Below are 13,750 nucleotides of genomic sequence, written 5' to 3'. Positions count from 1 at the left end.
ATTACTTCCAAATGCATCTTTTTATTTTATCCTCACTCCAACATTCAAAGCCAGTTGTCCATTTACAGATGTGGATGTATAACAGATGCATAAACTGGGACTCAAGCACCATCAAGACAACACAACATGGAGCAGAATGGAGATTCAGTAGCCATACCTGGGGCTTCTTTGCATTGACCTTCCAATTGGGCCATTCTGCTTCTAAGAAAATGGACTGTGACCCCCTAGAATGGCTGTTTGTCACAAGTGACTTACTGTGAACTTTTTCGGAGAATAAAAACAATATGAGTAGTATTTGTTTTCTTTTTATTTATTACTTAATAAAAGAAATGAATTTTTCAGCAATATTACCATTACCCATGTACTTCCTGAGTTATATTTCTTTCCTTTATTCCTGTTTGTTAAACAATATCTTTACTTCTTAAACCACTGTCTTCATTAGAGATGCTTTACAAGTAAATTATGTTCCATTACCTTGAATTACAGTAATAATTATAAATTAGGAATACTTCAAGCAGAAAGAAATGACTCATACATTTGTTTTCATCTATAACATTTCTTCAACAGCTTGATAATTGCAACATATCCAGTGGTATGTGGAAAATATTTATTAAAAGACATTATGAGAAAAGAAAATTTGTTTGTCATATGTATATTCAGGCAGTTATACTTCTGCCAATCATTGTTTAAATCTACTTTCTGTACTTGTAATTGTAAACTTGTAAAATTTTAATAGACTTACCCTGCATGGGTTCTAATAATCTGGAATACACTTTTAAATTTTAAAAGTCAGGAATCTATAATAAGTAAATCAGTGGTAAAATTTACTTTTAATACTTTATTAATATTTAATAAAAATCACTCTCAGATTGATTAACTTACTGCTCTGAAAAACACATTTTTTACTTTGCTAGCATTACTTCATTTTTTTGACACAAATGCAATAGCACCAGTATGTGTTTTATTTATATTACAATGTATTTTTTCTTATTCCAACGTTCATTATAAGGAAACATTTAATACAAAGCTGCAATTATTGTCATCCTTATTGTAAATAAGTCAGTGAGCATCACAGAGGCTTTAGTTTCTAGTTTCATTTATTAATGTTAAAGCTTTCACAATACATATTATCTCTTTCATAAAATTTCACCTTATGTTTGTAGATGGTCTTTCTGTGGCATGAAAATTTAGTATTTTTTTCAAAGGCAAAGACATCAAAAAGTACAACTCTAACATTACAATAATTTACCTTTATGAATCCTAGTCCACTGTATCATCTCAAGTACTGGTCACAATTATGCAGGTTCAAGTGTGGATATATTTGTCTCCATTTTACATGGCTAAGCTTTAGGTAGTAAAGACAAGATCATCAGTAAGATCAAATAAGCAGAATTTAAGAAGTACTAGAGGAAAGAAAAGTTGATTAATAAAGTGAATTGATTTTTTTTTACCTTCATCTCCTAAATAGAGGATGTTTTCCATTTTCAGACTTTTATTTAAGCAGATAAATTGAAAGTGGTAGACCGGGTAGTTCATATCAAGTGTAATCTGTTTATGTAGATGTAAAAAGATCACCAGAACATCAGTGCGTTGCTTTTTTAGTTTTGGTCTCTACAATCTTAAATTTAAAAATAAGGTGGATAAAAATTTAATGAAGGTAATGGATATTCTGGCACCCAAGGACGTGCAAGTGGGTTTCAACCCTCCCTTAACACACGTGCATGTGTGTATGTCTGTGTATTTATGAGAGAGAGAAAGGGAGAGAGAACTACTGTATAAAAGCTGAGGAAACAGGAATAAGAAAGATGCCTGTTTCTACCAGGGCTCTGTCTCCTGGGGAACAAAAACATGTAAGTGTGAAAGTACAAAATCATACACTAAGTGTTACCATGAGCAACAAAGCAAGGCATCTGAACTCCATCTAAGTGGTTCAGAGGATTATGGAGAACAAACCAGAGATATAGGATGTTTTTTGTTTTGTTTTGTTTTGTTTTTCTTTAAAAAGCTATTAAAACTTAAAAGGACAGAAATTGAAATAAAACAAATACTGCTATTTTACAAAGTGGATTGTAAATTTACCAAATTTAATACAACAGACTTTATTAAGGATGTAGAACATAGTGATAAAAAGAACTTAGTTCTTAAGGAGTTTATAAATTAAAGTTGAATGTAAAAATAACTAGATTTTTCAATATAAAGCAGAATTAAATGAATTCTATCATAGAAATTGAAATAAGAAACTATGGGAAATAAACAGGACAGTTGTAAAACTTCAGAAAAAGGGAACTTGCATCAAGCTGAATTGGATGTCTGTGAGTGGGTGTGTTGGGAAGCATGGGAAATGCTTGCTATGCTCAGGCAGTGAGAACTAGTCCAGCACGCTTGGACCATAGACTACACTGTGAGATGTGGTGGAAAAACAAGGCCAGGGAGATAGAATGGAATCGGATTGGGACTCATGCCTAGAATTTTCGATTAAATCCATAGACCATGGGAAGCAATTAAATATATTTGGTGAGCATGCTGAAAAGGCCAAAGAAGGAGGATCAAGAGTCAGCCCAGTAAATGTTCCATACACTTTGAAATAGCACAGATGTACTTTCCATAGGCTCTAAAATCAGCATAAACATAGCAGTAGATGCTTCCTGGAATAATCAGCCACAATTGGCTGGACCATCGGGAAGCTTCAGGCCATGCCCAGGGGCTGATCCATCATGAAAGTCCTTCAGAGCTAACATTGTTGTGCAAATATGATATCTTATGATATCTCAGTGTTATCTTTCAGCACTTATCAATAAAGATACTCTTGTGGACAAAAACATATTTAATGAGGGGTGTGATAGAATTTAATATATGTTTTAGAGGAAATAATTTGATTCTGACAGCCTAGACAATGTGAGTTATTAAATTAAAAAATAATTGAGATGTTTTGCAATAGCCCAAGTGAAAGGTTTGATGATTCTGAACTAGGATTATAGTTCAGAATGAATGAAAAAGGGCTCGGATACAATAGACTCATGGTGGGGGGTGCTCTATGAAGCAGGGCCTGATGGAACATTAATGGATTATTCACAGATATATTTTAGGGTACATGTAAAATGTAATTTGCATTCATGGTGTATGTAGTTTATGAGAGTCTGATATTTCTTACATATTGATACATAATGCTGACATAATGACACAGGATTTACATAATCGTACCTCCTCCTCAACTTATCTGTTGCCTTATCATGAGCTAGATTCAACTAAGGTTCTATGCCTCTCATGTTTTGTGCTCATTTGAAAAAATAAAATCTGTAAATAGTTACTTTGAAGTCAAAACAAATACTTTGAAAATGATTTATGAACCCAGGCAGTAAAGGTAAATTTTATCTGCTTATTAATATTTTTTTTTATTATTGTTTAGGCTAATCTCAGGTTCACATTTGCAAGGGTATTTGTGAGTAGAATAGACTTAGGTGATTCGCTGTTCTGTCCCCAAATAGAGCACAAATACTTGTCTTTGGTTGCATTGTTTATTTTGCTTTTGTACTTATTTACCATTTTATAGGATCATAGTTTGTTTTTTTTCTTGGTCAAGGGTTTTCACAGCGGAGAGTAACATTTTTCTGTTCGGGTTGTTATAGTTATTCTCAAAGGTGTCCATGCATGTGTCCATGCATGTGTGTGTGTGTGTGTGTGTGTCTGTGAGTGTGCACGTGCCTACGTAGACACTTGTCAACTTAAGAACGTGATTTGCTATTTCTACACTTGAGAACATTTCTTTGCTGAGCATTCTTTTTCATCAAAGAGAGAGGAGTTTTTTACTAAGAGTGTGGATTTCACTCCACCTATTAGGATTAGTAAAATGCACAAAGTCTCACAGATTAAATGTCTGAATGACTCAGATAATTATGTACCCATTTTAACAATTCAAAGTTGGTCCCTTTTAACCACAGATGCTTAGAGTAACTTTGCAAAGACACTGAGTATAGGCTCCAAGCAATTTTCTGCTTGTGAATTTTGGCAGTGGTTAGAAGCCTAGTGATGGTACCAGCTGGGAGAAAATTGTCAGCGATGGGAAGAATAGTAAAGTTTAGGGCTCCTGAAACAGGATGTGTGCGGGGCCGGGGTGGTGGGGCATGGGTGGGGCACGGGTAGGTAGTAGAAGAGGAAGAATTTGATTGCTGAATGATTGGAGAATCCAGCAGTATGAAACTTTTAAGTTCTGATGTTGTCAGTAATGGAGAACAACTGACAACCCCATAATATTTAATAAAATGCAGCATCAGAGCTCAGGTTGAAGTTCACAGTCAGGACTTACTGTGTGATTTTTCCTGAAAATAAATTTGTTTTGTTTCTCATACTTGGAATACCACAGGGACATTGTAGCGCCATGCCACGAAAACAGTGATCAGCTGGTAGGAATTAGGTAAATGAATCATAGGGTTTGTTCTGTAAATGAAAATCGTTCATGTGATTTCAGTGTAAAAAAGCTTTGATTAAAGACATGACTCATGTATAATTGATATTTCTTGTGGTCTTCTGGATGTTCTAACATTGCACGCCACTGTCAGCAGTAACGTGTAGATAAGTTGCCACCAGCTGCCGCCCCATGGGAGCACAGATGAGGGTGAGGGAGCCTTAGGAGAGCAGCATTGAGCATTTAAGCGGCCCAGGGACTGGAAGCTTGTTTTAAAAACAACTTGTTTTCATCCATCATCTGCATTTGTCTTGGGAGTCAAGTTTTTTGCTATGTGCTACTGAGTGTGGTGGAGTTTATTGTTATGTAATGGCAAGAAGGGACCCTGTTGGTAAGTCATAAAACGTACAGATGGAAACCACTCGAAGCACTGAGCTTCTTGAAGATTTGGGGGGTGATCAGGTGGGGTTGGTTGCATATTCCCTTCTTTCCTCACATTCCCCTTTGCATCAACTCTTGAAGACCCTAGCACACAGCACAACAGTTCCTATCCTGGAGGCTGGATCTCATTATAGGGAGTGGGGATGTGGGCTTTAGACCAGCCTGCCGGTTTTCATAATCCTGCGTCTGCTAGAGTTGGTTGGGCCACTTCAGGCAAGGTTCTTAGCCTTTCTCTACCTCAGTTTCTTCATTTGTTAGTAGGATTAAGGGCAAATGTGAATATTGAATGAGTTACTATGTAAATAATGTTTTACCCATGTAACAAACCTTCACATGTACCTCTGAACCTAAAATAAAAGTATTGTTTTGTTAAAAAAAAAGAATGTTAAGCATAGTGACTGACATCTAGGAAGTTCTTAATAATTAAAACTATAATAATTCTCATATTTCACCCTTTGTATTATAAATTAGAGGGAGTTACATATATAATCATAACCCTAAAAATGACTTGAGAAAGTTAAATAATTCACAATAGTTGAAGAACACACGTTTTCCGTACACTGAATAGACGTATGGCTTAGGATCCACTAGATAATTCACACTGAAAAAAATTAAATTATAACTGGTGCCAGAAATTTACTTTTTGTATTATGTAGTCCTATCGAAACCAAAAGATAAATCAGGTATTCAAGTACTTGTAAGCAGAGGATAAACACAGCTGTTACAGTGCAGTAAAACAATCATTTACAGAAATTCAAGGTACAAAAACCTATGTCCTCAACAGCTACCAGGGAAGGATGAAAATGTACTGTGTCCATACTTTCCTCGGTGTTTTTTTTTTTTTTCATATTTTATATCTCTTTAGCACCTTGTCTTTTAAAAAATGCAAACGTAGTTCTGAAGGGCAGCGAAAAGCTTTATTATTTGGTAAATTGGATTTTACATTCATATTAACCAAAGCCCAGAATGATGGCAGTTATAGGGGGTGAAAGATTGTTGAAATGACGGATTGAGTAGTGCGTTTCTCAGGTTATGAAGTTCAGGGAAATATGTAATTACGTCTGAGTTTTCTGAGGTTCCTCTGTTCAGCATAATGTTCTGACACACAGCAGGGACAGCTCCAGATGTGAAACGCAAATCGGGAGGGACTGCTGTGCTGCTGATGCTGTGCTTAATCATGCAAGTCGAATGCAGTTCTTGGTATTTCAAGAAAGGGTTTAGCTGAAGTCCCGTGCGTGTATTGATTTAAAATTCCTACTTGAGAGAGCTGTGTCATTTTTTTTTCAGCTCCAATTTTTAAAATACAGAACAGGATTTGGAGACAGATTTAGAGACTGGACATCCAGCCGTACTCGTTAATCACAGAAAGGAGTGTGAGTGGGGACAGGGCAGGAAGGAGGGAGAGAAGGGCATATGGGGGTTTCTAAGCGTATTAAATGGTATGTTGGAACTAGATTTACAAATGTTCTATAGAAAGTTTCTTTGCTTGGACTAGATCAAATCAACCAATTATACATGTTTACCGAATGCCTGCTCTGTTCAAAGAAGATGGCTAAAACTGGCAAGGACAGATCAAATAAAAAATAACACTACAATCAGTTCCCAACTTTGGGACTGATATAAAATACCTTTGGAAATGTGACTGTTTACAGGAAGAAATGAAATTGTCCTGCTCACAAGTACAAGCTGACACATTCTCATAGCCTTTCTGCTGTGCACAATAAGCGTTCAGCTTATCTTTCCAAGAACAATAAAATTTCGTGTACTCCTACCTGACATAAGAATTATTTTTACATATCTCCGTATCGCTGACTCTCTTGTAAGTTAATCTCATCTCACATGAATTTTTCACCAGCTTCACTCTGATGTTGATAAAGGAGATGGTTCCATCAAATACATCTTGTCAGGCGAAGGGGCAAGTTCCATTTTCATTATTGATGAGAACACTGGGGATATTCATGCCACCAAGAGACTGGATCGTGAGGAGCAGGCCTACTACACGCTCCGAGCTCAAGCTCTGGACAGGCTCACCAACAAACCCGTGGAGCCCGAGTCGGAGTTTGTCATCAAAATTCAGGATATCAACGACAACGAACCCAAATTTTTGGATGGCCCATACACGGCAGGAGTTCCAGAAATGTCTCCTGTGGGTAAGTAAAGAACAATCTGCTTTGTAGCCTGTGGCTGATTTGGGGAGTTTTTTATTTAAAATTAAATCATCCTTAAGTACTGAATAGACTGTATGTACGTAGCAATTGTCAGTTAGGGTGAGGGAAACGTTTGAGACATGTTGGTGGCCAGTATCCATTAACTTAACTTATTAATTTATTTGTATGGAAAATTAGGAAATTTTTTTTGTACAGCTATTTCAATGTTTTCAGGAAATTACTTTAATATTACATTTTTTTCAACTTGATATTTATTTATATTTTTAAATGATTACAGTGATGCCTCAGAAGTTAACAAACAGAATTCTTCCAGACACAGGCCAGTGTTTACTTTTCTTTCCATGATATTAAGATATTGATTCATTGTTCTAAACATCTCTCTATGGCCAGTGTATCAAGAAGGCCATTGATGGCTAGCCAGGCTAATATTTGGATCGGCTGATCTGTTTAATTGTAATGAGTATGATTGAACCTACAAATGGCCATCCACATGCCACCACTGATTATTTTAAAATTTTAATTTCAGGGATACATGTGCAGATGTGCAGGTTAGATAGGTAAACGTGTGCCATGGTGGTTTGCTGCACAGATTATCCCATTACCTAAGTATTAAGCCCAGCATCCCTAAATTACTCTTCCTGATGCTCTGCCTCCTCCACCAACCCTTCAACAGGCCCCAGTGTGTGGTGTTCCCTGCCATGTGTCCATGCCACCATTAATTTAAAAAAAATTATCCAAAAACTTAAATGAATGAAAATTTATAGTGAATTTATAGCAATGGTAAGGAGGTACCCATTTGGAGATATATATTTAAAAAAATGAAGGCTTTTTTGTTCAAAGGCCTTTTGTCATTGCACCATTACTAGAAAGATAGCAAGTAAAGTACTTCTAGTGTGTACTTTATTTATATAGAATAATAGAAATTCTCTTTTAAATTTCATTTATTCAAGTACTTTTGGAATAGTTTACAGCCAGTATGTAATTTAAGCGTAGGCAATCTTACAAAAATAAAAATAAAAAGTTATGAGACTGGGTGAGAGATGAGTTGATTTATATATTAATTTCCTGCTGTTTTTAATATTGAAATAGGAAGTTTATTTAAAATCATAATGGAACTTGTATTTTAACACATGGGCATTTTAACCAATGTGATTTATTTTTTTTAAAAAGGTCATTTCATTCATCCAATCATACAATCAACATACTTACGACCCTGAGGAGTGGGGTTGCAAAGATGTGTATAATGTGTGCTCTTAAAGGGATCGCAGTCTAGTGGCCCTAAATTTCTGTTCCTATTAGAAGAGAGAGGGGAAATTATTTGGGGCACCACCCTGCCTCTAGCTGTTAGACAAATGCCAAATGATAAGGAGACAGAAGAATCAATGCTTGTGGCCAGGAAGAATTTGAACCACAGTGGCATGATCTTACTATAATTAGCACATATGTAAGCACTGCTAGCATTTCTGTGACCAAACAGGTGTGTTCACTCTTCCTCACTACCATGCACACCTTCCAAGTGCTTTCTGCTGTTCCTGCTTACCAACAAGAACAGCAGCAACAGTAACTGTTACAAGATTTTGGAGGTTATAGAAAAAAGAAAGGGCACATCTTCCTCCCCAAATTAGTAATGTTTGGTAAATCAGGAGTTTTTGAGATGTGTTTGAGCAATTTAATTCAACTTCATACTCCTAGTTCTCATGGACATTTTGGTTGTTCTTCATTGGCTTGCCAGTGTTTTCCTTTCCCACATAGAATATAGATATGCAAATTTTATATAGGTATATGTGAACTTTTTGTTTTAGAAGCTAATAGTGGCCGGGCATGGTGGCTCATGCCTGTAATCCCAGCACTTTGGGAGGCAGAGACGGGCAGATCACGAGGTCAGGGGATCGAGACCATCCTGGCTAACACAGTGAAACCCCGTCTCTACTAAAAATACAAAAAATTAGCTGGACGTGGTGGCGGGCACATGTAGTCCCAGCTACTCGGGAGGCTGAGGCAGGAGAATGGTGTGAACCCGGGAAGCAGTGATTTCAGTGAGCTGAGATCTCGCCACTGCACTCCTGCCTGGGAGGCAGAGCAAGACTCCATCTCAAAAAAAAAAAAGAAAAGAAAAATCTGATAGTGCACTGTCGTTTTGATTTTGATGGTACTCTGACATGAAACAGCATGACTATTATGCATACTTAATGTATGTTATAAGTCAAATAACTTATGTTATTTAAGTGTGCATAATAGTCATTAATAGTCATGCTATTTCATGTCACAATACCTTTTTTTTCTTTTCTTTTTTTCTTTTCTTTTTCTTTTTTTTTTTTTGAGACAGAGTCTCACTATGTTTACAGACTGGAATGCAGTGGCATGATCTCGACTCACTGCAACTTCCGCCTCCCAGGTTCAAGAGATTCTCTTGCCTCCTAAGTAGCTGGGACTACAGGTGTGCACCACCATGCCCAGCTAATTTTTGTATTTTTAGTAGAAATGGGGTTTCACCATGTTGGCCAGGATGATCTCGATCTCTTGACCTCATGATCTGCCTGACTCAGTCTCCCAAAGTGCTGGGATTACAGGCGTGAGCCACTGCACCTGGCCCATATCACAGTGTTTAAATAACTTATATTTAAGTTATTTACTTGGCTGATTCAAATGGGTTCAGAACTTTCTTAGAAAATTATTTTCAGATGTCTTCAGAGTTTATCTGACACCGATTCAGACAATTAAGTTAATATAAAAATTGGGACATAGAACATGGAATACCTAAACTACATAACATATGTTGTATGGACTTACAGTTTATCAAACACTACAGTTAATCAAAGTGCTTAAGTCTAACCAAGTATAATAACCATCAAATAGTATGATATAGGCCATGCAGGTTTTCAGTGTTTAATATCCAGGGATCTTTTTTTATTAGATGTTAACTAATCCTAAAATTTTAAACACACTAGTAAGCCTTTAGGATATTTTGTTTATTGCCAGAAGAACATAGACAGGCATGGAAAGTTTAAATTTATTTGTGAATATGTGTGTGTGTTATCTGGTTTGTGTGTCTATATGTGTTAAATGAGATAATGAACTTTTCAGAAAAAAAAAAGTATTATTGTTCACAGCCAAACTTACTGAAGTTTAGTTTTTATTATTTGGTTTAAAATTGTTTTCTTTCTTTTAAAATGAAGTAGCAAAATCATACTTAGGCATATTACCAAAATAAATATTGTAAAGCTGATACATATAGAGGAAAGAGAGAACATCAATGTAATTTATTATAACATTTAAAATATTCAAAATTTAATTCTTAAAAAAGATTTAAAAATACTCATTATTTACCATCTTGGCCCCACCAGACATCTGCAGGGCACAATCATCTAAGTCCATAAAATAAAAAACTTCAGGCTGGGTGTGGTGGCTCACACCTGGAATCCCAGCACTTTGGGAGGCTGAGTCAGGCAGATAACCTGAAGTCGGGAGTTCGAGACCAGCCTGACCAACATGGAGAAACCCCGTCTCTATTAAAAATACAAAATTAGCTGGGCATGGTGGCATATGCCTGTAATCCCAGCTACTCAGGAGGCTGAAGCAGCAGAATCTCTTGAACCCGGGAGGCAGAGGTTACGGTGAGCCGAGACTGTGCCATTGCACTCCAGCCTGGGCAGAAGAGTGAAACTCCGTCTCAAAATATACAATAAAATAAATAAAAACTTTATGGTTTAAAGAACAGTACTGTACACTTAACTTTCATAATTTCCACATAATTTTAAAGAAAATGGAATTGGCAATGAAATATATATAGAAAATAAAGTGGATTTATAGCAAAGTGGACATTAATGACTTGCTTAAGGCATTTTGAAAGAGATATTTACATAGAAATCAATCTGAAAATATGTTAGCTTTAAAATGTCATATTCAGGAAATTATTTGAAACAAACTAGGACCTTAAAGAATACATGAAGAAAGGGACCTGTTCCATATTTAAAAGACAGGATATTTACTAAATAATAGTATATAACTAAATATATAAACTAAGCAAACATGAGTCTTTCTGATATTTTAAAGATTACATTCCAAATGGAAAAAAATAACAGATCAGAAGAAATGCTTTCCATATTGAATGTGTGAATACATAGTAAATGAAGAAAGAATACAACATTTCATATGTAACATCATATGTTGTACATCATATGTAACAACCAAAAAACTATCTATGCAACTTTTAAAGTTGCCATGGCTTTCCTCTTTTACAAGAGGTTTGGTTTAAATTTTCATTTCCTGTTTTGTTTTTAAATCAATTGGCAGAGAAAATTTTAAAAAATCCCAAGGAGATAGGGTAGCCACCTAATATCCAGTTAGATGCATCAAATATTCTTTGTCAGTTAATGACATTTTGGTTTCTATCTGGATCATCTTTTTTTTTTTTTTTTTTTTTTTTTTTTGAGACGGAGTCTCACGCTGTTGCCCAGGCTGGAGTGCAGTGGCGCAATCTCGGCTCACTGCAAGCTCCGACTCCCGGGTTCACGCCATTCTCCTGCCTCAGCCTCCCGAGTAGCTGGGACTACAGGCGCCCGCCACTGCGCCCGGCTAATTTTTTCTATTTTTAGTAGAGACGGGGTTTCACCGTGGTCTCGATCTCCTGACCTTGTGATCCGCCCGCCTCGGCCTCCCAAAGTGCTGGGATTACAGGCGTGAGCCACCGCGCCCGGCCTTATCTGGATCATCTTAACCATGACATTTTTGTACCTGCAATGATTCAAGTGTCCAAGATGCTGTTATCATGCTGTCTTCTAGACAGTGATTGAGTCTTATAGAAGCTGCTCTTGATGAAAATATATTACCTGAACCCAATGGATGAGACACGTAAAGTTTCAGTCCCATCCGATTCGGAGTATATCCCAGCCTAATGTGCATCATCGATGGTATTTTTTTTTTTTTTTTTTTTTTGCCAGAATATTTTCTTATCCCTTAAATATTTCAAGGGTTTTGTTAATATCTATCATCTCTTTGGAGCTGGTTTATTTTAAAATAATACTGTATCAATTTTTTTTATGTGCCTTGAAAAAGATAAATGAAAAATTTCAAATAAGCTTAATGTGGAATCAGTAACATTTTGTAAGTTATTTTGTTTTGTGGTATTTGGAAGTTTTTAATTCAGTGGTTTTGGGATTGGCATCTAGGGACCTCAGTGGTACAAGTGACAGCGACAGATGCTGATGATCCTACGTATGGCAACAGTGCCAGAGTGGTCTACAGTATTCTGCAAGGACAGCCATACTTCTCAGTGGAGCCAAAGACAGGTAAAAACTGAAATGTGACATTCTTGTAAAGTCATAAGTTGTTTGTTTCTTACAATTAATATGATTATTTCTAAATATAGTTGACACTAATAACATACTATTTTATTCTACTTCTCCCAATATGTCTACTTTGGTAAGCATCATATTATTGAGGATTTATCACCATTTAAAATATTTTATTTTAGTCATCAGTATCTTAACAAAATTAAAAATAATGCTATATATTCAAAAGTATTTCAGTTTCTATCTCCTGAATGCTTAAGAAAATTTTGATACTTTACCTCAGAGTTTTACTTGTGTTTTGTTTTGTGTTTTCATTCACACAGGAAATTATACAGTAATCTTTACATCTCAGAAACCTCTCTGCCATGTAATATAATAGGTAGTAGTTTCAGTTTATTCTTCCAGATGTTATTTTTCTCAGGGAAATAAGTTTAAACATAACAGTTAGGGTGATGATCTGCCAAATCAAAAATGAAACTAAATATATATATTTTTTAATTTTGGGGAACAATTTGTACTGGGTTGAGTGGTATGGATAGAATATGTAGTTGGTTTGTTCTGTTTTACTTTTAAGCTGAAACCGTTTACATTAAGACTATACCATGGGACATTGTTATCTTGGTTATTAATTGATATTTTAATGTATTCAGTTTTCCTGGTCCTGTGTGTGTAGGGAAGGGCGGGTGGGTGTGAATATTACTGATTCACACAGGCGGGTGTGAATAACACTGATTTTTTTTAATCACTGTGAAAATCCACGTTTTCTCTTTTTAAAAATAATTTTGCCTTTATCATGGAGTTAGAATTATTCAAATATATAAATTTATGATTATGAATATTCATCAGTACCTGTAATCCTAAATGAATATTTTAATGCCATTGATCCTGTTTTTCATATTTACAAAAAGAGCAGTATTAATTTATTCTCATGAACACCTTTTGGGAATGACCATTGTAATGTGCGTGAACAGACAAGTAAATTCAATCTTAGCTCATTCATTAGAGCTTTCATAGAGATGGAATGCATATTTTATACCAGTGTAGAGATGGGGCTTGGAAACCACATGGCAAGTCTAATAAGGAAGAAACAGTCATGATTAAGCAAGTATAAGGAGAAGTAAATGAAAGTATTTGATTTATGATATGAATCCTGTGAATGTGGAAAGCGTGCTTCTGTTTGCCTGGATGATAGATCTGAGAAACCTAAATTCAAACACCCACCTCTTCCCTTCTATGCCTACTCTTGACAACCTAAAAAGACATTGACAAGTTCCTGACAATTTGCTCACAATCATACACTCCTGCCTTATATAACTTGTCCAAAAATAGCATGTATTAAGTTCAGGGATTAAATATTTTGCTGCTACTAATGATTGGCTTGTGATTTTGGCTTTGCAGCAGAATAACAGGATTTCCATGTAACACTATGGAGATAAAGCCTTACCGGT

The 13,750-nt window shown here is 35.8% G+C and overlaps 1 protein-coding gene across 2 annotated transcripts in view; it reads left to right on the top strand.

Annotated features, from left to right (window-relative positions):
* CDH7 (cadherin 7) overlaps nt 1–13,750 on the top strand; it is a 130,775-nt gene that overhangs the window by 49,112 nt on the left and 67,913 nt on the right. For both annotated transcript variants that reach the window (XM_001094033.5, NM_001193994.2), the window contains 2 exon segments: nt 6,699–6,993; nt 12,180–12,299. In XM_001094033.5, the coding sequence (XP_001094033.2) occupies nt 6,699–6,993; nt 12,180–12,299 (415 nt within the window).

This window comes from Macaca mulatta, chromosome 18 (assembly GCF_049350105.2).
Source record: "Macaca mulatta isolate MMU2019108-1 chromosome 18, T2T-MMU8v2.0, whole genome shotgun sequence".
In the NCBI taxonomy this organism is placed as follows: Eukaryota; Metazoa; Chordata; class Mammalia; order Primates; family Cercopithecidae; genus Macaca; species Macaca mulatta.
This window is presented reverse-complemented; position numbering and strand designations above follow the sequence as displayed.